Source organism: Coturnix japonica, chromosome 1 (genome assembly GCF_001577835.2).
Source record: "Coturnix japonica isolate 7356 chromosome 1, Coturnix japonica 2.1, whole genome shotgun sequence".
NCBI lineage: Eukaryota > Metazoa > Chordata > Aves > Galliformes > Phasianidae > Coturnix > Coturnix japonica.
In genome coordinates this window covers 79464712-79489809 of record NC_029516.1, presented here as the reverse complement: position 1 = coordinate 79489809, position 25098 = coordinate 79464712, and the positions used below count along the sequence as shown (strand labels likewise).

The 25098-nt window shown below is 39.2% G+C and overlaps 2 protein-coding genes across 5 annotated transcripts in view; both read right to left on the bottom strand.

The window, feature by feature from the left end:
• Positions 1-1633, bottom strand: part of LOC107321271 (transmembrane protease serine 7-like) — a 44372-nt gene extending 42739 nt beyond the window's left edge. Inside the window, exons 1-3 of the mRNA XM_032448060.1 lie at positions 1417-1633; positions 900-1068; positions 133-257 (exon numbers count right to left, since the gene is read on the bottom strand). Of these exons, the coding sequence (XP_032303951.1) occupies positions 133-257; positions 900-1068; positions 1417-1497 (375 nt within the window). The 5' untranslated portion in view covers positions 1498-1633. The remainder of the gene's footprint in view (positions 1-132; positions 258-899; positions 1069-1416) is intronic.
• Positions 1634-3241: 1608 nt separating this feature from the next.
• Positions 3242-25098, bottom strand: part of TMPRSS7 (transmembrane serine protease 7) — a 31794-nt gene continuing 9937 nt past the window's right edge. For 2 of the 4 annotated variants that reach the window (XM_015878307.2, XM_032448049.1), the window contains 15 exons: positions 22925-22992; positions 21710-21903; positions 20761-20799; positions 16013-16241; positions 15127-15257; positions 13899-14011; positions 12498-12604; positions 9948-10084; positions 9205-9312; positions 8438-8548; positions 7227-7343; positions 6104-6281; positions 5652-5920; positions 4514-4650; positions 3284-3523 (listed from right to left, as the gene is read on the bottom strand). In XM_015878307.2, the coding sequence (XP_015733793.1) occupies positions 3353-3523; positions 4514-4650; positions 5652-5920; positions 6104-6281; positions 7227-7343; positions 8438-8548; positions 9205-9312; positions 9948-10084; positions 12498-12604; positions 13899-14011; positions 15127-15257; positions 16013-16241; positions 20761-20799; positions 21710-21903; positions 22925-22992 (2109 nt within the window). In that variant the 3' untranslated portion in view covers positions 3284-3352. Of the gene's footprint in view, positions 3524-4513; positions 4651-5651; positions 5921-6103; positions 6282-7226; positions 7344-8437; positions 8549-9204; positions 9313-9947; positions 10085-12497; positions 12605-13898; positions 14012-15126; positions 15258-16012; positions 16242-20760; positions 20800-21709; positions 21904-22924; positions 22993-25098 lie in introns of those variants that run through there. The other 2 variants (XM_032448050.1, XM_015878325.1) reach the window with 2 other exon arrangements.

The following is a 25098-nucleotide window of genomic DNA, read 5'->3' as shown; positions in this document are numbered from 1 at the left end:
ATTCATTATTTGGAAAAGAAAAAAAAAAAAGCAACACAAAATTGTGACTCAAACTGGAGTCTCCTCCTCAATCTTAATTTGATTCTGCAATAAATATGATTAAATTATTGCTGTACGTATGTGGAGACTTACATAATTTTGGATTGCCTCTGCTTGCAGGAGGAATTTCTGGGAGCTGGGATCATTGAGATCACTTGTGTAAGTCAGATTAGGAATTTCTACACTTCCACCAATATATATTAAAGAGAAAGCTGGAGCTAAGGATAAAAAATAAAAAAATTAAAAAATTAAAAAATTAAAAAAATCAGCACATCTAATGTGCTACATCTAACACTATGGAAAAGGTTACAGAACAAGACATTTGCAGAAGCATATATTTGTCTTCAGCATCAGCAAGCATTAGTTCTGAAAAGTATACTAACAGCCAGAGATCTGAGTCCCCTTGCTAGAGGTACAGGTTCAGATAAGCATTTCTACTATTAATGCTGTAGCTGTCAAACTTCCTTCTTTTTGCAGGGGTCTCCTCCTGAAGAGAGACTATTTTCATGGCTATGAGTTGAGGTCTGTGAAGTACACAAAAACTAGGAACTCGCTCTGTTTTGAGAAAGTAACTGGAAGGCAGACTGCTAATTCATCAAGGTTATTGGGAAAGATAGCAGTTAAATAATGACGGTATTCATAAGCAGAGACAAAAATTAGGAATAAAATACATGCCTTCTTGCGTAACTATCAACACCACTGATTTTTGTGCAATTTGTTGTTTAGCAAAGATGTTAAGGAGAAATGAAATTCAGTGGTTACACACACATTAACTGCTTAGCGCAGAGCTTTTGAAACTAACCATTCACGCAGTTCAAAACCACCATCCCATCCAGACAGTGCTGGGGAATAACACTTACAGAGCGAACAGTGCAGGATTAGCACAATTACTGTAACTGATAAAGAAACTAGAGATAATATTCCTAGAAGCCGTCTTCTCCAGAAACACAGTCTCATCCATTTGAAGAAATAGTACTTCTGACACAAGCCCTTTTGGTAAGATGTGCAGTAGTGAATATACAGATTTTCCTAAAGAAAGACAGGGTGGCATCAGTTTGTGAGGCAACAGAAAGAGACCCACTGTATCATCTTTCAGTATATTTGCTCTTTTCGTTTTTATCAGATACAAATTAATAGATTAAGACAATGTGTTTTATATTATGTCACACACAAAACCCATGCATTTCACTTTTTTGCATTTCAAATGATAAAATGTCAGAGTGAGGGAGAGGAAAGAACTGCTGTCACTTTAGTTAGAAGCAATTGCACATAAAGAGCAGAGATCAGTACACATCAGCAGAGGTCTATACTAATCAGAAGATGTCAGAGAGATTGTTTACTGTGCCCCTGATGTAAAGCACAACTGTTGTCTCTTACCTGCCCATCAGCCTGCTCAGGGTGGTATGGAGCTGGTATGCTGTACACAGAAACCCGTCTGGATGGAAAAGCCCGTGTCATGATTCCTTGACAAATGCTTTCTGAGATACGTAATAACAAAATCCTAGATGAACCTCATTCCTTAAACATAAACCAGCAATAGCGTACTGCTCACCAGCACGCACAACAGGCTTCTCTCATTTCACCTTTACCATACTGCTGAAAGCTGGAGCCAGCTGATCTGCAAAGAAGGTGGGGAGGAAAAGTCGCCATCACTGTAACTCTTTGTTTTCCTAACTGCTAAAGTAAGACATGAATCCCATTACTTGAAAACAGAATACCTTCCCTCTTCTTTCAGAAGTACAAGGGTAAGATAATTTATGCCACAGTGCAAAGGATACACAAGCAATTTACAGTGAAAAAAATCCCAGATCTAGAATAAATGTTGTAATTTCTAAAGAACACCTGATGGATTCCACAGAAATATTTAAAGAGAGAAAGCACACAATGCCAAAGACCACCTGAATTTTCCAGTTTTAAATGTGATAGACTTAAACCTGCACAGCAGAACAAACGCGACTGCAAAGCAATTAGTGTATTTCCTGTTCAGACTTAAAAAATGGTATCAAGTCAACAAGCCAACAACTTCAGAGAGCTCTGCACATAGAAGAAATGAATGAAGAATACTGAGGATTCTTGCGGGGAAATTACTTACTACATATGATAACTTCATGTGTATATGGCAAAAACCAAAGCTGGTTAGAGGGAACAAAATAAAAGCAATAACACATAAGAGGTCCAAGGAAACTCTACTCCAGAAAACAAAAATGGAACAACCAAAGTCAAACACAGGTCACGTGGTGACTACAGGAGGGATTAACTGGAAAGCAATACTTACAGGTCAGGAATGCAAAATACAACTGTAGACAGACTGCTTTGTTCACATCCTCCTTTTCCTGCAAGTCTACTTCCACTATGTGCACAAACTGCTGACTGACTGACACCTTGCCCTCTCCTTCAGGGAAAAAAAAAACCCTAGGAAGAGCTCAGAGTGAATAAAATCTTTTTCATCATCTCCAAAAATGAAGTATCTATTATTTTATTCAGAATATATACATTCAGAGAACACCACTCTGTGGTGATTCAAGACACCTCTCAGAGGGTAGAAGCATCAGTTTCACATGGACAAGGGCAAGACCACTGCAGTAACAAACATCATATTTACTCATCTTGTCAAGGTAGCCTGAAGATAAAGAATTCAAATTCTCAGGTGGATAATATACAAAAAATCTTGATTAGGGGGAAAATAAGGCAGGAAACAAAAGAGCTAGTAGTTTCAAAGTATGCAGAAAATTAAAACAGAAGCTGGAAAAAGGTATATTGCTAATGCTTTGTTCCATGCTTATCTGCAGAACTTCTGACCCCCAAAAATGAGTGTCCTGCAATTTGAGAGGATTAAACTCACTTGCTACAATCCCTTCTCTCTCTCTCCATTGGAGAAGACAGGAAAAGTAAGTGCTAGTGCCTGACTGCCATGTCACTCTGAACTACTGTACACACAGCTGAGAGGAAAAACGAGTGAGACTTAAGCTGCCACCAGACAGTCAGCTGTATCTTCAGTTTCCTGATAGATTATTGTACATATACATAACTTATGCCATGTAAAAAGAGCAAAAAGGTCCAGGTGCTCATTTCAACATCTCCTCCTGCATCCTCCGTATAGAACAATCTCAAGATCAACCTCTTTCTCCTATTCTCTTTTCCCCAAGGTTTGAACAAAAGGTGCTTGTTACTGCCATATGCGTACTCCAAAATCAAATATTGTGACAGCGGGGAGACGTGCAAAGAAATTCCCACACTTAACAGCTTTTAGACAAACATGCTTTTTAATGAAAATATCCAGCACAGGTTTTATTCCAGCTAAATAGCTTTCAAGTTACATGACTGAAGGCACATGTTTGTAAATCCATGGTGCAAGATTTGACACTCTTGTGTAGACACCAGGAAAATTCGGTCTTCCACATCCATAACCCCAGCTAACAATGCCAGTCAAAAACCATTTTCCATCTTCATTGCTTTGACATGACAATGGTCCACCAGAATCACCCTGGGAAAAAAACATTCAGGTTGGAAGGCATACCAGTAAAGCCACCTGCTACCCAAAGCACGATCATCTTGAATTGTCTCACAAAATTATTGTATATTTAACTTTGAAGATCCATCTTTCATCTTAACACTTTGAGCTTAGAGAGACAAACATTAAAGCTTCTCTTTAATTATTGGGACAACAAGAAACTGGAGCAGCAGTAATTTTCATGAAACACAAACCCCACAATTCTATCAGCTCTAAAAACTGCCCAACACATTGAGGCATCATTTTTCCTTGTAGAAATATAGCCTTGGGACTTCTGAATTATGAGTGGACGGAAAAGTGAAGAAACAAGTTTTCCAGTTAATGAAATGGGGTTTGATGTCTCACAGTTAATGAAATGGGGTGTGATGTCTCACAACCTGCTAGCAAACAGATGGTATTCTACAGAAAATCCTCAGACACTGTTTGCCATGAGAGCCACTGTCATCTGTCTTACTTCTATATAGTGAAATCTAGAACATCTTGAAGATACTAAATCACCATCATAAAAAACAGCAATTTTACCCAGTAAAACACATGAAAATTCGGAACTCCACTTATTTTACAGCACTGCCAGAAATATCATGCATTTGAAAGTTTATATCTAGATGTCTGCATCTCATCTGACAACCCTGTAGTCATACATCAGAGGAAAGGGTCCTGAAAAAAAAGTCAAGGTAGGTTCTCAGTTTCTTTCACAGCTGAGAGACCTTCTTATCAGAAATAGTCTACCTTCACCACACTACTGTGTGCAAATTCTCTGGATCTAGGCTTGCAACTGAAACGTCATGATCCTATTCACGTCCCCAAAGCAGCAAATCTCTGAGAATATCCAAACTGCAGACTGGTTGATAGCTCTTTTACACTGTCACGTTTTTCTGAAACACAGCTCTTGCCTGTCTGTTCTTATGCTTCACCATGCAACAATGAGACAAAAGAAACTGTGAGCTCTCTTGAAGTACATACTTTGCACCCATCTCTTCTTCCAGACATTAATCCTGCACAAAACATTCTAGCTGTGATAATTCCATACGTGGAGTGACACAGTGTTTGGTCAATAATTTCTACCTCTGCTTTCTGAAGAACTGCAGCACCTTCATCATCTGGAAAACAAATTGAAAGGAAGATGATTCAACAGAGCTTAACATATTAATCACCTATTGAAAGCAAAGCCAGGAAGTCCAGAAAACAACCACACATATGTTTGAACTCCAGGCTATTCCAGATTCCAAATAGCCAACTATCAAAGTAAGAAAAGCTGCTTCTAAGTATCAACGTGATCTTGGCCTTTTAACAACACCAAATACTATGACCTAATCATTAAGGTTGACCCAAAAGCCTTTGATAATATCTTTTGTAAAATGCCCCAAGATTTTCTGCTTTGTTCCTTCTTTTACTTTGGAAAGAAAATAGGACTTCATAGAGGTATTTGGACTACGATAAGATAGATTTGCAATCAAAGTTGTCACCACCATGGAGCTTAATCAATGGTACATGCAGCCAGTGTACCATCCCCAAATTCTTTCCCTTGGCTTTTTTCTCTGATACCGGATGGCCACAAAGAGGGACAAAGGATACCAGCATTTTTGCCAAGGTAGAAGCAGCCTGAGACAAGGTGGTGAGAGGACCAGGCCTTCCCCTGACAAGGAGCAGCTCACTGTTATGTAGGGCATCCACTTTGTCAGTGGTGCATCCATTTTGTCACACCACACCCTGAGGATGAGCTGGTGCCTCACAGGTAGGTCAACACCTCAGGACTGTTCAGTCTGCAGAGGCTGAAGGCAGTAAGCTTTAGTTTAATTCCCCTGCAGCAGGCAGCAAAAAGTCAATTTAAGCAGGTTAATGCACCTCCCTCCAAGAGTAACAAAGCAGAAAAAATGATGCTGTGTGACTCAGAGAAAGTGCAACTTCCTTTAAGTTTTAGCTAGCAGGAGCACACAGGTCTTCCAGATCCACAGGAGTGGTAGCCAATTTTCCTGAGCAAATGAAGGTATGTACATACCAGAACCTACTTCTGGAGGGGAGCAAATTGAAAACATTAGAATTGTGTGCATGCCTCAGAAGCAGAAGCACACAGACCTGCAGCTGAGGGTATTAAACTCACCCACTTCCTGCTTTTGGCCCCAACCTGTTATCCAGCACTTGTCACCACTGCGGACTTTGTGCGAGGAAGGAGGCACACAGATTGGCTGAATGACATGGCTCATTGTATCGGGCCATGGCTTGCTCAGCTGCAGCAACGCAATGTCGTAGTCATAGTTTCTGCTGTTGTAGTACTCGTGGACGATGATCCGTCTCACTGCAGATACAAACTTTGCACGTCCTTGTATTCGCATCCCCAAGTGAGCACGCCACGCTCTGGGGTCAGCCAGCCTGGTTGGAAACAATGACACATGCCAGATCTTCAATAACATGCTCCAAAATGCACAACCTACCCCAGCAGTGGGACAGGAGAAGGAGGGCACACCATCCTTCAGTCCAGTTTAAACTGGAAGAAAAAGGTGTTTCAGGACACTAGCAATATCTGGGACAGAGTTAGGAAGAAAGACTGCTTACTTGCTCCCTTGAAAGCAGTGAGCTGCAGATATAAGCCATTCTTTTGATATCACTGATGCCCCACAGTACGCAGCTCCCACAAAATGGAGGCTGACCTGCCAGGGCCATTCACCTTCCTTAGTGTTTGTACCGCCCACAATCCGAGAGATGAGACTGCCACTCTTGCTGCTGCCACAACCTGCAAGGGGTGTTTCAGGTTATTGTCTCCATCCCATGTGCATTCCTTTAATGAGAGTGCTTCCTACATAGGGTACGAAATAATCACAGAACTGCAAGTGTTGGAAGACACCTCAGGAGATCATCAACTCCAACTCCTCTGCTAAAGCAGGTACTTTATGAAACATTTAAAGTAACATTTGAAGTTCATTTCCTTATCCTGCTTTAATCAGAGAACTCCTTTGTTCAATACTCTGCTACTAAAATGAGAGGTGGCACCATGAAAAAGGTACTAGCATAGGTAAGATTTTTTCTAGCTCTGCCACAGAAGTTTGCTCCAGTCTATCTTGTGTTAGGAATATCAGAGGATCCACTGATTTAACAAGCAGCACAATTAATATGCTGAAACAGACACCCCCTTCATTTATTTCTCCTACTATTAATCCTGACCTGAAAGGAATACTTCCTGTGGGAATTAAGTTCAGTAGCACCTACGCACTTATTGCCAGCAAAAACAGTGGGAATGGTGTGTTCACATTAATAGCTATGTATGTGTAGTTTGGTCATCTAATACCTCAGAAACCAAGTGGTCCAACAACATGCACTGCACCTGTGTCACTCTTGCAGTCTCAGTCTCCAACTCCAACAGGAACACTTGACTCTGCTGCAGCAGTAATAACACCATTAACCAGCTGGCCAAGTTCATCCTGCAGTTACCCTAGCTTCTCTGCTCCTTAACCGAGCTGTAATAAGCATTACAGCTGAAACTATCAATAGCTGTAAACTGCACCTCCCAAAAACACTGCAATCAGATCTGACGTAAACTGATAGCTGACCGCTGTCCCACTGTCACCAAGTAGATATAATAAAAACCTCACTGCATGCTGCATGAGTAATACGTACTCTAAAAGAGGAAGAAATAAAGGGCTTTGAATGTTCAAAGTACAAAACAACAGGAAGGACTTACTACAACTGCTTTCATCACTTCCATCAGTACAATCCACAGTCCCATCACATTTTGCATTTTGTTTCTTAATGCATATGTTATTCCTGCACTTAAATGCATGGTTGGTGCAAGGAATACCTGAAATAGTTGTGTGGAAAAAGAAAGATGAATACTGGAATGGCTTTACACATAAACACACATCTGCACAGACAAAATTAATGTATGTAGAGACATGCAGACAGGAGAGAACACAGCAAAAAGCACTTTGGCTAGGATAGCTTAATACAATCTTTAAATAGAAGTTATTCAAGTAAAGCTGCATCTGCACTAGTGCCTGTACTAAGCTGGAGATGCCTTTGTACACAGATTCCTACTCACCTGTTCCCAGAGGACTGGTGAATATAATTATACTTGCAAAAATATGCCAATAGAGTAAGCGCTAGGCAAAGAACAGAAGGCTATCCAGTACTCTGGAGTGGAACCTCCTCTATATCTCAGTATTACATTTAAACAAACAAACGCTGCAGTGGATGCAATCTACTAATTGTATCCAATAATACTGCATTCCCCATTTTTTTCTCGATGCCTCACAATAAGGGATGCTACTCCAAGGAATCTATTTTTCTTCTCAATAGACAGAAATATACTCTGACCATTTACATGGAATGTCAAAGTTCAGCAGCTCATAAACTTTACATCTCTTTTAAAATGTTACTTGCAGCTCTTGCTAGCGGGGCTCCCTTTCACACGCCAATTTATCCATTTATTCTGAGAAGTTAAAGAAATAGAAGACTTTCATTTGCCAGACACACACAGCTTCCATAGCATTTGAAAAGCATCGGCCTTATAACTCTGAAAACAGTTCCAAAGAAACAATCCTTATTTCTTGATATTTTACTTATGGTAAAACAAAGTCCAGGAAATAATTTGCCAAAAATTTTACTTTAAGGAGATAAAATCTGGGAATTCAATCCCTAGATGAATGTCCCACACCCACTGTAGTTAATGCTCATGTCTCATTTCACTGAAACAGATGTTCATGAGTTCACAATAATTCCACAACAATTTAGATCAATAGCTACTTGTTTACAAGCATAACAGAAAATTGAAAAGAATTATAAAGCCTGTGTTAGATTTGCCTTTTAGCTCCACAGATACTGCATCTAGTATTCAAATCAGGATGGAGTGAATAATAGAGAGTATTAAACAAACAACCAAGAGAGAAGCCTTACTGTCAGTGCAGTTCTGCTCATCTTCTCCATTCTCACAATCACTTACTCCATTGCAGACAAGCAAGTTATCCCGTATCACAAAGCTGGAGTTACAGTTCCACTCAGGGACAACTTTAAAACACAAATCAAGTCAGTTACAGAAGCATCATCACGGTACTAACACTATGCTCCTGACCATGTCCAGGTATCACTGCCATAGCTTCACTGCACTCTACCAGGATGAATTTAAATGCCACATTACACATGGAGAAAACAACAAGCAGAAGACATCAGTAAGCAGCACTAGTTCACATAGTGCCCCAAGTGGAATGGCTTGTGCTATTTCAACCACAGACATTTATTATCACTCTCATCTACTGTGTCCAACACAATTTGCCATTCCCACATGAAAATAAAATAACTGCTCTTGAAATAGAACAGAACTTCACATTTACCAGCATTTATCAATGAAGAAAAAACCTAAAATACAATCTCTTACAACCATTTTTCCATATTAATTTTTTCCCTCTTGCTTGTCAATAACATACCTTCTTCATTTCTAGGTTTTTTATTTCATAAAATTCTCAAGAGACCACAAATGATGGCCTGAACCTGGACAAATAAAGTTGGAAACATCCTTCTTTCTTTCATTCTCCTAAAAGAAGTTTCAGCTTTTTTTTTTTTTTTTTTTTTTTTTTTTTTTTTTTAATCTGCCTCATAAGACCAGAGGATACATTCAGTGATTCAGTGGGTTTTGTAGTCCAGATCTCTGGTAAGTGAATACAAACCACAGAAGAGTTCATCACTTTCATCGAAGCAGTTGTTTACCCCATCACAGCGCTGCATCTGCTGGATGCATAAGCCAGTAGAACACTTGAAATACCCGGGTGGACATGCTGGAGGTTTAAAAAAAAAAAAAAAAAAGAAACAAAACAAAAAAGAAAAAACTGCAAAAATTTCTACTTGCACACTAATTAGAACAAGCAGTTGGTTATTCAGCAAACCGCGTTCATTACCTAGCACTCTTTGTGGTAACAGGAAGATTGCAAACAGAACTTTGGCGATGAAAACAAGGAAAGCAGACTTCAACTGACTGACATTCATCATAAAATGAATCAAAGTGGATGATCTCACATTACGCCAAGTTTTACTTAATATAAAGGAAATAGCAAGCAGAGCTACTGGTGCGGGTAGAATGAAACGTGAGGCTTCAGAAGTTTGCCAGGATTACTTCATGTGCATGCTCTGGCCACGCAGAAAGCTTTATGGACTATACAGGAGAGAATACACTGTATGTACACAGGAAACCAAAGCATGCTGCACACGCTCACAAACCTTAGCCACATAGCCTTGACAAGCTAGAAAAGACTCTTGGTTTGCTGGTTACTTAGCTTAGTAAGATTAGCAGTGAGAAGTTAATATCAACACAGTTACCAGCATAAACATAATTAAGTCTGACCAAACATGATAAGTTCTACTTTATAGGGCTAAAATGCAAAGATGGGTTGGAAGAGGTGAAAATTGGCCTTACGCTGGCTGATGTTATAGCTGCCATACTCCACCAGAAGGGGCTTCTCTGACACCTTTGAACTGCACTGAAGCTCAATGTTAACAGCAGAGCTTGCAACATGGAAGACTGTTTGGTGATCAACATAGAAACCACAGTACCTAAAAGGAATCAATAGATTTCTAGAGCCACCTTCACAACAAAACTGCCTTAAGTACAATTTAAACATCACTGAAATTCAACAATACATATTTTTAAAAGGAAGATGTTTGTATAGTTGTAATTACAAAGTGAATGGATAACCAGAGGATATATAAGGAAGAGATTCGCCAGTGCTGAAGATTTCAGTCAAGATGGGTGCTCACCAACATTGAGGCTTACCACAAGAACTCCACAAAGGAGCAATCTACAGAATGTGATAGTGGTGGTCAGCCCTTAAATGGGATGTAGGAGAGGTGGAATCAAGCTCTACCCCTTCCAGAAGTACAGCTGAATTACCTTCACCTGTAGTCCTGCAGCTGACGCATTATTTACCTCAGATGGTTAATCAGAGGTTCAGGCTGTGATTAACAGTTTCCCATACAATGTTGCTGGATGAAAATTTGAAAACTGGATACAATTCTACATGTGGTAAAACTGACAATTAACTACTTAGGCTGTGCTACAAGTAGAGGTAAACTCCTTCTCCTCTGTCAGAACAACAACAAAACACCCCAAATACAACACTTACAAGAAAACCATGTGGCTTTAGATCTCCTGTCAAGTACTTATTAGTCTAAATAGATAGAAAAACAAAAGCATCTGTAATAATTCTTAGCACATTTAGCATATACATTTTCTTGACAGCAGTGAAAAGTCACATACTACATTTAAAATGAACTTGAACACAAAATGAGTTATTTTGTTTTTAAATAGACTGATACAGTATTATCCAGAGGTGATTTTTTTCTACTGTTTATGTTTGCAACACCAAAGGGATAGCTGAGAATGGAGGGAAACTATTGCATTTCTTCATAGCAGCACTTCATGCCAATGAATGCAGGGCAATCTCTCTGTCAATAAGAATTTCAGCTAAAGCACTTTGTTAGCTGCAACTTCTGGAACTAGGCAAAGCAATGTATTTTGTATACCCTCTGGAAGAACGACAAGGACTGAGTGCAGCTATGTAGTTCTTGTCTCTGGTTACATGAAGCTGGCTCTAGAGGTAAGAAGAAACTTCATCTGCACCATTGAAGACCAGGCTGGAGGTGGCTCTGGGCAGCCCAGTCTAGTGGTTGGTGACTTTGCCTGTGGCAGGGGCGTTAAAACTGGATGATCATTATGGTCCTTTTCAACCCAGCCCATTATATGATTCTATTATCTTCATAATTCCATTCTTTATTTATATTTATGTTTTAAGCTACCATTTCAGGGAGCTGAAGAATTGGTGTTGGGCATGCACTGTTTTGTAGTTCTTCAAAACTAACCCCTGAATACATTTCTGAGAGTCATACTGTGACATTTGATTCTGTGGAATGTTTAATGAATAGGCTTACTTGAAAGTGGGTCTTTCATGGAGAAAATTCTTGTAATATGAACTCATCATCAGATTTTGCCTTTATTTAATCCACCTCTCAGCAATCTAAAATTTCAGTTTCTTCCACTTATGTCATAAAGAAGACCAAGAAAAACCTACTACAAATACACCCCGTGTTGTCTGCCTTCACCAGCTTTTTTCATGCCTGTGTCATTGGACTGCCAATTCCCATTAAGATACAGTGTCAGTAGCTTCAGGCAAACTGAATCGTTTCTATAGAAGTACAATGTGGTATCAAAGAATAAGGAAATGTTTCTTCCTCTACTTGTAGTTTTACTAATTAGTTCAGAAATTCACCATCAAGTCTGATCTTACTGATGTTTCCATTTGAACATATATATATATGTATGTATATATATATATACACACACACACACACACATATATATTTTTAATTAGAATTCAGCCTTGCCTTCTCATTCATTGACCTAAATGTGATTTTAAAAATCGTAGAAGAAATAGGTGCAAAACAGCAATATTTATGTAAATAAAAAGCATTTTAAAATGGCATACCCAGGCAGACACCTCTGCAGTTTCTCTTTCAAAAGCCAGTGACTGGAACAAGGAAGGAGTTTGTTTCCAATAAGCTCATTGTAGTGCCTTTCACCGATAAGCCAACTAAGTTTGGCATCCTCGTGAGCAATCATGGAGTTTAGTTACACTTAAAAAGCTTTCTACACACTTTATTCAGTCACCCTAGACTTACATCAGGGTTTACTGGACACCTATCTTCAGCTGCACTTCTCATTTCTTTCTCTCCAGTGAAAACCAAGGGCTTTTATTTTCAGCTTTCTGGAGCTTTTCACTCAATTATTCTTTAATTTTTTTAAACACACTAGTTATGAAGGTTCAGTTACATCATCAACCATAGCGATAAAGAATCGTAAGAAACACAAGCAAAGTGTTGCTGTCTTTGTGTTAACTCTCAAAGTGAACCACAGTAGTGATTAACAACGTTTCTTTTGGTAGTGTTTAATAATGCATGCAGAAGTACTTACATGTGCTCATTAATTTTCCACCATCCTCGCTCACAGCCTTTAATATTTTTCTCACTGATGGTATAGTTATGAAACTTCAGAGCTATACCGAGGTTCTTCTGTGGAGTCTGTTGTGAGTAAGAAGGTCAGTGCAAGCCAGCTTCCTTTTCCTTTTGTGAACGTAGTTCATGATAGCCTTTAGACCGATCTCAGCAATTATGGTGCCAAGCACTGTGAGCTGTGCTGACTTTCCTGACTCAACAGCCAGCACCTGAGACACCTGATGGCTATTAGTCCCCAGTCAAAGCAAAGGCTGGCAAAGGGCCACCACAGCTGCAGGCTTTCTTCCCCTCTAGCCAACAGCCCTTTCATCTTCAAAAAGCCACTGTCCATAGATAGAAGGCAGCTTTTGTGTCACGATCAAAGCATTCAAATGCATCCAGATTTACTTGTGCAGGGACAGACAGCCACAATGGATTGTTAGCAAAGACACTGCACCTGTGCCACCTTTGAAATGCTAGTAATTTCGACAATAACATGGTAGACTTTTCTAGCAGCTGTTCAGCCAAGGACTTGCTAATATTACAAAAAATATTTTAAGCCTATAAGTATCAGAAGAGCTAATTGTAACTTCCTTTGTTAAAAGAAAAAGAACTTTTTAAGAAACACTGCTGCCTCTTGCAAAAGCAAGGGCTGAGCCACAACAAGAATCAAGAAATGAGGACTTTTTTTCTCCTTTCTTATAGAAAATGCATAATGTGGAAAATTTCAACATTGAACTACAGGGAAAATAAACTGTTTTGAGAAAAAAATACAGACAACTCCCAAGACTTATGTTGGCAAACTTCAGAAGTCCAGGCTGAAGTTTAGCAAAAAGGTCATCATCCAAATTTTCTAGAGGAGGAAAAAGCAGCAGATCTTAGCTAGCTGGACATCATTCAAACTGGTAAAATTCCACATGGGTAACTAGCAGCTGAAGTAGGAAGATGGGCGGAGTAGAACACTTTTTATCCATTGTCCTGTTCTTTACAGAAGGAAAACCTGTGATTCCAAACAAGTACCAGAAAATTTCCCCAAAATATCAATTTTGCAGTCTGTTTTATTTTCACAATTTGGACATCTAATCCTTCTACAAGAGAGGATGTACTAATACATTTTATCCATGACTTGAAAAACACCACCCCTTTACTGAGAAGGAGGGCAATGTTTTAAAGAAAGAACAAGCCATCAAAGCCATCCAGAAATGCAAAAAGAGCTAAGCCAGAACATAAGTTTATGCTTTTGAAGGTCAACAAAGAAGACTGATTAAAATAAACTGTGATTTTTGGAAGTTGAACTACCAAAAATAACTAATGTTTGCCATAGTCAATCTCAGAGTTATTGTAATACATTAACATGACTTGACTGTGAAGGGCGTGTTACCTGGAAGTTCCAAGCACAAAGGCATTTTGGAGGGTAATAGCTTGGGTAATAAGGACTTGTGATTCTCCCTTCATAGCCAATTTTCTCTTTTGTCACTATGGCTTTTCCACACCCTAGAGAAAAAAGAAAAATTAGAGGAGGCAAAAGATGGCAAACTGTCTATTTCCCACAAAGCTATTTAGTCAGCTACTCATTCAAGTCTTATAAATATTTCACCGTAAAACTGGACAGCTTAGGAATTCTCTCTACCTGGTTTCAGGTTGTCATAAATTACCCTTTCCAGTGTTGCATACAGGTAAGGGTTGTAAACTGTATAAATTCTTGCTGAGCTTCTGCTTGATGAGAGGCACATGCCACAGAGGAAGCTCATACTGCCCTGCTGGATACTCTAAGGTTGTCAGAAATGACTTCAAGCTTTAGCTCAGAGGTTTGGGAATGACAAAGTGTTTTTTCATTCTTTAAAGAGAGCCCTTTACTGGGATGTTGACTTCTATCTTAGCTCAGTGGACCAGGAGAAAACACTGTGAAGCATTATCAGCCTCCTGGAAGCCAAAACGTATTTTCAACAATATATCAATGCATTTACAGTTTAAAAGCAAACAAAACCAAACAAGTAATAACATACCCTGAGCATAAAGTTACTTATGATGCAAAATTAATCATGTGCTTCTATGATGGTATTTCAGTGCTTAATCACTCTCACCACTGAAAGTAAACAACGCCTTTTTGAGCAGCTTAATTGCAGCTTCATTTCCTCTTTTGGACTGTGTTATACTTTTGTCTTTGTGCTACGAGGGTGAGGTTCCTTATACTGATTGTGATTATGGCCGATTTTTTCAAATTTAAATCAATAAAAGGCAGAAAAGAGTCGCAATGAACAAACACAACCAGCTCCCTTGTGTTATTGAGGAAGCTGAGACCAACAATCAAATGCAGTCAGAGCTACTGAAGCTTTTCTTTCTCAAATTCTCAGTGCTGAGGTCCTAACACCTTTAACATTATCACTGAGTCCCAAACCAGGAGAAAGGACCGAACACTGCCACATCTGGAATAACAACTCCACCTACTGGTACACTGCAGCTCTGACCTACTAAATTCAGTCAGTGCTGGTTCAGCTTTCTACACTCTTATTTTGCGTAGACTGCTAATGTGAGCAGCTGATAGCCACTTATGGCTTTTAGGTAGAAAGAATACAATAAATACATTTCCAAACACATAAGAAACTCACTTTCTTGCGTAATGACCTCAAAATAGCCGTGGAATCCCTTCTGTTCCTTTTTGTGTGCTGCCTTAAACATTACCAGCATGAGATTATTTGTGGACACAAGTGACACCAAGGAATCAGCTGGTTCGCAAGCTCTAAGGGGGGAAGAAAGGAGTGATTTGTATCAATAACACGTTGTTCCCATTATGTGTTTTTCTCCGCTGCAGCACTTATGTACTTTGAAGCTTAGTTAAATAATAATAATAAACCCATGTATTTAAATAAAGAAGTGCCTCTAATTAGAGCAGTGCAATGTGTCCTTGAATGCCTTCAGGTATGGAGCATCCAAAACTCTCTGGGCAGGCTGTGCCAGTGCCTTATCACCCTTAAAGTTTCTTCCTAACATCTAACATAAATACTCTTTTAGTTTAAAGCCTCTTGTCCTATCGCTATCACACTGTGTAAAAACCTGGTCCCGCTCCTGCTTATAAGCTCCCTTCAAATACTGCAAGGCCCCAGTGAGGTCCCTCTGGAGCCTTCTCCAAGCTAAACAAGCACAACTTATGTGGAAGACAAGTTCTCTTACAGGAGGAAACTATGACATTTTCTTCCAGCTTTCATCTGTTTCCCACTGATAAAGAGAAAATTCCACCCATTAATGCATGAACTTTTCATATTTCATTATGCACGTGCACTCTATTTAAAAACATAAAGAGGAATCTGAAGAATATGTAACAGTTTCTTCAACTTTTCCACTTCTTTACAGGGATTTGAAAAAATAAAAAATAAAGTATTTTTGCTATTGTGTGCATAGAGATCAGAGTATTTTAAACAAAGCAAATAATAATAATAATATGACAAATCTTCAGAAAAGCTTTTTGATGAATTCTCAGCGAGAACATATACTCACCGATACAGTATCTTATGTTTGATTGGCATCAAAGAGTCATAAATAGTCAGTGAGTCAGTGATGCAGTTATCTGCTTCAATCTGAAGGGATACTACTGACAGACGAATAAGATGACCCACTAATGCTATCAGTTTAAGATAGCAGATTGTTCCCCCAGAGGCAGCACGGATATCTAGAGGAAAATGCTCATGTAGACGATCGGCATGTAGATCATACATACAGTTTGTTCCTGCGGAAACATCACATTTTCAGCACTGGGAACCTGCTCAAAACCAACACTTAAATCCATGCAGAGTACAAAAACTTGAACTAAAGCAATATAAGAATGTTTGCATATCAAACAGGAAAACAAAATCTATGCCACTCACTGTTCTTATTCAATTTAAAAGTCTGTGATCAAGGGGAAGTCTATTCATAAAGCTAAAGAGCATAGCAAACATATAAATGTAAATAAGGTAAATAAATGTAAATAAATAGCTGTAAGGGTACTGGTACAAAAGCTCTGCCATTTTGTGCAGCACATGTTCGCAGTTAACAAAGATCTGTGGACCTCCAAAGGATAAATAACAAGCAATTATTCCCTAGGAAATGTTCAGATTCACCTATTAATACAGGTTGGAAGTGATTCTAGAAATTCTCTTGTTTAGCCTCCTGTGCAAAGTAGAGCCAAAATGAATTCAGACTAGCATTTTGTAATGTCAAGTTCTGAAAACATTTGCAGTATTGGAAGTCACTGTTAAAAAAAAAGTGCTGTAAAAAATCGCCAATACAACTTTGCCAACACAATCTATTTTTATTAAAATTAAAATTCAACAAATTACCAAAAAGTTATCCTACTTGCATACATTCAAATGAAGCTGAACAAAGCTTCAAGTCAAATATATTGAGTTCTTTGTTTCCATTAAATACAGAAGTTCCCATTCAGCAAAATGTTTAGGGATTTTTTTGTTTGGTCATAGCTAGAACTCTTAATGTAGCACTTTGAAAGGTGAGAAGGAGCAAACAAGCAAATTAGGGAAAATAAAACTCAGTAGATATTTGCATGAATCTCTACCTTCTAAGGAGACAAGTATCCGAAATAGTTACAGTAGTAGAACTAGTAGCACTGTGGAAAATTAGCCCTCACTCATCAACTCAGATGGAATGCTGGTACCTCAATCACTAGTTGTTAAGGCAGGAAGAGGCAGGCCTTGCCCAGCTTTCACTTCTAAATCATAATCTTGAAACTAATGCAATAAATGCTCAGTCACATGCCATTTGCATTCAATTACAGTTATAGCTATTTTAAGCTCTGGTTGAACTATCGTCTTTCCTTCTTTTATCTCTTTCCAGTAATTGTTGTGGTTTTTGTTTTTTTTTAGTAGTAGCTCTTTCTGCATATTTTCTCACCCCTAACACAGCCAGTTTTAAATCAACAGAAATTCCTTACAATTCTATTACTATCGTTATTGCTACGAAGTGAATTACAATGTAACTAGCTCACTGCTGGTAAAGAGCATGATGCATAGAACTCAGAGCATGCCCTGGAGCTAGAAGTAATCATAGAGTCATTAAACCATAGAATGGCTTGAAATGGAAGGAATCTTAAAGACCATTCACTTCCACCACCCTGCCATGGGTAAGGCTTCCACGCAATGGATCTGGTTGCCCAGGGCCACATCCTACCTGGCTTTGAATGCTTCCAAGGATGGGGTAACCACAGCTTCTCTGTGCAGCCTGTGCCTCACTACCCTCTATATGAAAAATATCCACTTAACATTTAAACTAGATCTCCCATTTTTAGTTTAAAAGCATTCTTCCTTGTCCTACCACTGCCTTCCCATGTAAAAAGTTGATATTCCTCCTAAGCTCCCTTCAAGCACTGGAAGGCCCCAGAGAGGTCTCCCTACACTTTCTCTACTCCAGACTGAACAATCCCAGCTACCTGAACATTCCTTCATAGGAGAGATTCTCTTGCTCTTAGATCATCTTTGTGGCCTCCTTTGGACCTGCTCCAACTGCTTCATGCCTTACTTGTGCTGAAAGCCCCAGACCTGGACGCAGTATTCCAACTAGGGCCTCAGAAGCATAATATTGAGGGAAAAAAATCTCCTTCTTCCTGCTGGCCACCCCTCTTTTGATGCAGCCCAGGATACAGACGGCCTTTCAGGCTGCAGGCACACACTGTTGGCTTTCCTCAAGCTTCTCATCCACCAGGATGCCCAAGTCCTTCTCCACAGGGCTGCTTCAGTAAGTTCTTCTCCCTGACTGTACATACACTTGCTATTGCCTTGGCCCAAGCGCAACACCTTGCACTTGGCCTTGTTGAACCCCATTAGGTTCATATAGGTCTACTTCTCAAGGTCCCTCTGGATGGCATCCCTCCCTTCTGTTGTATCAACAGCACCACTCAGGCTGAGAATGCATTTAATCCCACTTCCATCTCTTCACCATATTCTACAGACTTAAACAGACATAAACAAGGGAACCCAGCAAATGAAACTGCACCAATATGTGATTTTCTGAACTGTCATAGCAATTCATGTTCTGCAACTTCACTGATATGAGCACTACTCACAGATAACAGTCATCATCTGTGACCGACAGCACAGTAAATCTTTGAAAGATGTTTAGAACATGGCAGGTCACCCCTATCTCATTCTATGAAAGACAACAGGTTAAACCTAAAATAAATAGATAAATGACATTTTAAAAACTATTCCTCTACCCTGGAACACTGAACTGGAAAATGAAATTGCTTTGCAAGTGAGCACCAAGATATTTGTTATGTAATTAAAATGCCCATAAAGAGACATGCCAAGGAAATATTACAATATATTGTGAGATTTTGAATTTGAACTACTAAAAAAGGATTTATTTTTGTCACAGTTAGTTGCAGGACTGACTGTAATGCACTAACATGACTCGACTGTGAAAAGCAAAACAAACAAGAGATCATCAGATGCTACATTTTTCATAGCAGAAAATCTACTACGAGATTTTTTTCTGGGATAACTGGGAAGACTAATGTCATCAGACAAGGTGCAATGAAACTATCTTAAACAAATGCAAATTTCCAGCTATTTGTGTTCAGGAAAGTATCTGGAAGTATTAAGAAAAAGGATACTAAGAAAAAATAGTCTGTGGGATTGTGTTGTTTGGAAAGACCATCTTAGAAGGCAACAATACAATTTAAGTAGGTTGCTCTCAAAGTAACATTATCTATTTATTTCCCTGGAAACTACAACAGATACAAAGAGTGCAATAACACTATCTGGTAGAGAAAATTCTCAGCTACAAAACACTGTTTTTCAACATAGTCACCACCATTACCTGTGCGTTTTTACCAGTGATGAATAAGAGCCTGCATGATGAACTTGTACACATCTGCAGAGGTGACCCACTGTCACCAGATGTATCACCTATTTCCTCATTGTGCTCACACCCACTGTTTGCTCTCCAGTAACATCAGGTAGCATTGATGAATGTCAGTGGGTGCCATTTTTTTCAAATGGAGGAATTCAACGACTGTACGGTGACAGTAACGTAAAGATAGTAGGAAGTACCCAAAAGGTTATTTACAGGAAAAACTCAACCGTATGGAAGCCTTCAGTCTGCTGGGAAACACTGAGGCAATCTCTACCAAGGAGCAGTCTCAAAGAGATGGAAGGAGGGGGGGGGGGGGGGGGGTTGGAGCTTGATGATCCTTGAGATCCCTTCCAACCCAAGCCATTCTATGATTCTATGATTCCATGACTGATTCCATTTTGTCAGACTGCCCCTCTGCTGCCATCTGTTCCATGGCAACAAAATGTAAGAGAACACTGACAAGAAGGTTCAGCATCTATTGCCTTGCCACCAACATCTTCCTCTGACATCATGGGCCAGTAAAACAAAATAGGAAGCATTACTTTCAGAGCAGGCCTTATACAAGTTAATCTCTCAAAAAAAAAACAAACAAAAAAAAAAAAAAACCACCAAAAAAAACAAAAAAAAAAAACCCAAAAAAACCCCACAACCGTAGATATGGAGGGGAATAAAGACATTGGAAGAGTGTGATTTGACAACAAAAAGAATAAGCCTGTGTCAAGAAGCAAGAGATACCAGCAAGCCCCTGTCTGACTGACAGCGCTTAAACCAAAGACTTAGCAGGTAGCTCAAAGTTCGTTAGTATATTAATGCTTAGCCTAGCAGCATTTTTTTCTAAGTATCTACTCCATGTGCTAATGAACAGAGCTGTGATGTACTTTTGAATTGTGCTTGTCTGCTTGTGAAGTCTCTGCATACCAGGAAAGAATCTCACAGTTTAAAACACTAAATCAGACAGGAATATAAACAGTGTCTCCCTTTACCCTGGCTAAATTGAACTGCTTGGACTAACTTCCGCTGGGGAATTCATCTAAAAGAAAAACGCATCATTAAGCTTGGAGAAAAGGGAATAAGAAGGATAAAAGATAGACAAAAACTCTGTTATTGTTCAAGGTAAAAGCCAATAAGCAGATTTAAATTCAGTACTGCCCAGATTAGAACAGGTTTATATTCTTTTCAGCATAGAGTAAACGGAAAACGACTAAGTTTATTCCCCACCATGACACTGATTCAAAGTTTAACAGTCAAAATCAAGGCAGAATCAAATGCAAAACTCTTAGGAATGCCAAGGCTGAATATGACCCTTTTAAATTAATACTGAGCAGTAACTTTGAGTTTTAAGACATGAATTAGAACTCATTCTCTACCTCTGCCAGGAAGCTGCCAAAATGGTGAATTACCTGTTCCTGTTGTCGACCAGTAATCTGACCGAAGACCTGCTGCACAGAAGAAAGGTCATGTGAGCCTTCACATTTGCACAAAACCCAGAATTTCTAATCCTAGCACTAAGCACATAGAATGAAACAGCTGTCTCAACAAGGGAAACTGCCCTAGCCCACCCCATCTCTGTAAATCCTGCAAGCTGCTTTGGAAGTATCAGTCATGTCTGCAGACAGAACCTCAGTGCCTGAGGAATGAAGGGACCGCATCTCAAATAAGCAGTCCAATTCAGTTGAAGGCTTGAGGCATAGGTACCTAGGAAGTGATTTCCTCACCCTTGGTCTCAAAGTATTTTTCAGCTTTCAACTGGGGAGGTTTATTCACATAAAGCTTGATCTGTCCTTTGTTCACAGAGACAAAAATCTTAACCTATTTTGTAAGTAATTACATTAAACAGGGTCTTGAAGCCTTCCCTGCCAATTTTTTTTCCTAAACAGGAATGGCATAACATATAGAAGTTGTTTAATGAATAGGTAGCTTTATAATATATATGTATACTGTTTATTTATTTAACTCTAATCAAGATGTGATAAGAATCTCTTTTCAGTGGAGTAGGTTGAAGTTTGATCCTTGCATGAAAAGAGACCCATAATCTTTTGATACTTTCTAAGTCACAGCCTAAGCCAAATCTAAGTTGGCTGCAAAGTGTCAGGCTTAGCTCCAGAATAAAAACATAAGCACTCCAAGTACAGGAAGGGTTGCTTCAGAGACCAAGCTATTTCGCACCTTAATTTGACTTCCAATCTTTTCTTTTCTACACCATCAGCCCCATCCTCTTCCCCCCCCCCCCCCATAAGAAGCATAGGATAGAGATGTTGGTATGTTTATAGAATCTGCAACTCCAAGGGGAAAAACTTATTTATTAAAAAAGTATTTCCTTCAAGGACAGGGTCATGTGCTGATACTAACCACTTAGTACGATGGAGTCCATGTCAACTGCAAGGCCCTGAAGAGTTCCCACTGAGGTCCTGTTAACAATGCTTGTCTGAATAGAATCCTTTAAAATGGCAGCCACACAGTCCTCACACAGTGCTTGGCCTTTCGCCTGCGGTACCACAAACACGATCCAGAAGTGAATAAGAAGGCCTCCATTATTGTTGTTACTGAAATAAGAAGGTCCTACAGATTACTATCACCTTGAACGTTCTCTGAAGACTAGACTCTTAACACAAGCTTCTTTTGAACAACATGGCTCATTTACAAATTGTCATGTTGGTTTGAATCAATAAATGTATTTTCTTTCCTGAAGAAAGGAGCCCCAAAATGCATGCCTTATGCCTAGCTGAGGATCTTCACTAGGATGATTTCCTGGCTTTCATAATTTGCCAAGAATGTCTTAACTACTTGAGTTAGAGCCAGGTTACCCCCTAAAAATCATAACAGAAATGGTACAATTGCCATCTCCAGGAATGCAGAACTCTGCATCTCAGTGCATGTCTCCCTGTACTGAGTACCGTAGTGCGCAAGGACCAATTTCTAGACTACTTAGATAATACTTCAGATGCTGAATATGGTCACATCAATCTTTGCTCATCAGATGAGATGATGATTCCTTAAATCAAACATAAGGCAGAAACTCCTATTCCAAGACTGTGCTTAGTTCATGAGGATTGAGATACTTAATCCTTTCACATCAATTGCACATTTAATACTGAAGTAAACATACTCGATTGCAGCACAGAGGTTTTTCCTTTTTCCCATGCAAAGACATCTGTCAGTACAAAATAATTTAATATCAATAACATCTACAAAATACATCAAATTTTGTAAATAATATAGCACTTTGTAACAGCATGTTAGATGATGTTAGCACTGGCTAAACATCATGGTATCAATGACCTATTAGATGAAGTATCACCATAATTCTTCAGGGATGTTATTTCAGTGTAACTTAAATTAATCTTAAACTTCCATTTACCCTGCAGAAAACAAAGAGTTGAAATGACTTTAGTTTGCCCTTGCTTGCGTGAAAGGAATTGGTGCAGGTTACACATGTATTTTGCTATCAGTACAAATGATAACCAGAATGATTAATTCACAGCAACCAAAACCAGGCTTCTCTTGTAGGCCCATTATATCACATATTATCCAGCAGTAATATGAATGCTTTAACCACAGTCTTACCTGACTTCTGTAACAGTGGACTGCTTATAAAATTTGGAGAAAGAAGAGGTAGTGTAAACCAAGTTCATCTGAAAGAGAAAGTATTAAGCTGATAAAGATATAGCATTTCAACAAAATCAGACATACCTAGAGATGTTCTAGGCCTAGATTTTCCCAGGAATATCCTCTTTTTCACCAAGAATAAAAAAATCAGCACATGTATCCAGACATACAGCAACAGACACGGACAGATATTGGCCCTGCAATGCACTGATAATGAGTCCGGTGTTAACAAGAACATCATATCTTCTGTACAAGGCCAGCTGATGTGTACAGTAAACACTTTTCCCTAATAAATGAGTTTTGAAAAGGGTGCACTTTCTTTGCTCTGAAAATTCCAAACACAAAGTCCTCCTCTCTCCAAGGGGCCTCTGAAAATAATCTAGTCCAACCCACCTACTCAAAACAGCATCAACAGCAGCTCAGGGGCACAGCCAGTTGATGTTATATCTCCAAGAATGGAGACTCTGGACCACCTGAACACCTTCACCAGAAAACCCTGTTTATTGTTTGGTTTTTCTGTTCCTCATCCCAATATTAATGGGGAATTTCTTGCATTCTCATTCAGTTTGTGCCTGTATTTTCTCTATTAGCAGCTTAGCATTAACATATTTCTTTCCAATATACAGTACAATATACATGGAGAAGGAAAAACTGCCATTTCATGCTGTGGGACTGCCACTGGGAAAAGTACACTCCCAGATCTACCAGTTCTTTAGCTAAGAGTGTGTTAAGCCATGTTACTTCAGTCCTCTCATTGAAGGAGTCACACTGCTAACACCAGCAGGTGGCATGTACCTCAAGCTGTTCAGAGCCTGTACTGCAGTTTAATCGTTAACATTAATACCCAAGGGACTGTAATATTGATTCTTTTGATGTAAAGCCTGTGAACTCACATTAATGTTATTTCCTAACTTTTGGTGTTTGACACAAGAAAACTGAATAATTCTTTTACAGTCCTAAATAAAATATGTGGAGCTCAGACTTTCTCCAAATTAGGCTATAAGGGATTTTATTCACTACTGTTACTATCAAACGGGAAACAATTCTATCTTGAGGAGTCCTTTAGCTGCTGTTCTGGGGATCTCATATCCATGAATCATAAACAAAGGAGTTTCAATGACAAAAAGCAAACACAAACCTCACAAACTCAAATCCTCTGCCTCCTTACCAGTCAGGTAACAAGGTGCACTGTATCAGCAGTGCAAAATTCTATCAGTGATTTCAAGCAAAGTTTAGAGACAAGAAATGATTTCCATGTTACATTCAAGTAGAAAGTGGTGACGCTGCCAGTTCACCCTCTTATCTGCCACCTCCCTCTGATAATCCAGGACAAGAGCAAGACATAGGGCCCAGTGTAGGTTGGATCTGCTCCCTTGCGAGTGGGGAAGGCAATACCTGCATGGCCCCATCTTTGGAGCACTTCAGGAGTCACAGACATGCAGGACAAGAAAACTAGCTTCCTTTCAAGTCTTTCGTGAGAGCTTTCAGGGGGAAAAATGTCATCCTTCTTATCAAAGATAGAGCACTGCCCACACTACAATTCTTCATAGGCAAATTGGTTGTAATTGAGATGCACACTTCTCCTTTCCAGCAGTAAAGCTGTCCTAACTGTATGCCTACAACACTGAGACTCCTTCTGCTGTGACTGACGTAAGGCTTTTGGGAAGAATAATGGTCTTTAGAATACCTGGTATCAGAAGGAAATGTAAATGTAAATGCGTACTAGAGTTCGAGTGTAATTGTAGATGCTCTAAGGCAGAAGACTGGCAGCAGATACCAATTTGAATGCAAAAGACCTCATCAATGTCTTGAAAGTGGCAATTAAGTTTTGAAGGGTTTGTGTAGAGTTCTGTTCATAGACTCAGATTTGTGGGGGACAATATGTAAAACTTTTAGTAAATGTAAATGTCAAACAGACCTCTCCAAAGTTTAGTTTGACAATAACAAGCTAAAAGCAGCCAGTTCCTTCCTGCGTTCAGACAGCCACCTTTGCAGTCTTCTGAGGGAGGGAAAAAAAGAAGAAAAAAAAATAAAATGGAGAGAAAGAAAGAAAGAGAGGAGAGAGAGAAAGAGAGGAGAGAGAGAAAGAGAGGAGAGAGAGAAAGAGAGGAGAGAGAGAAAGAGAGGAGAGA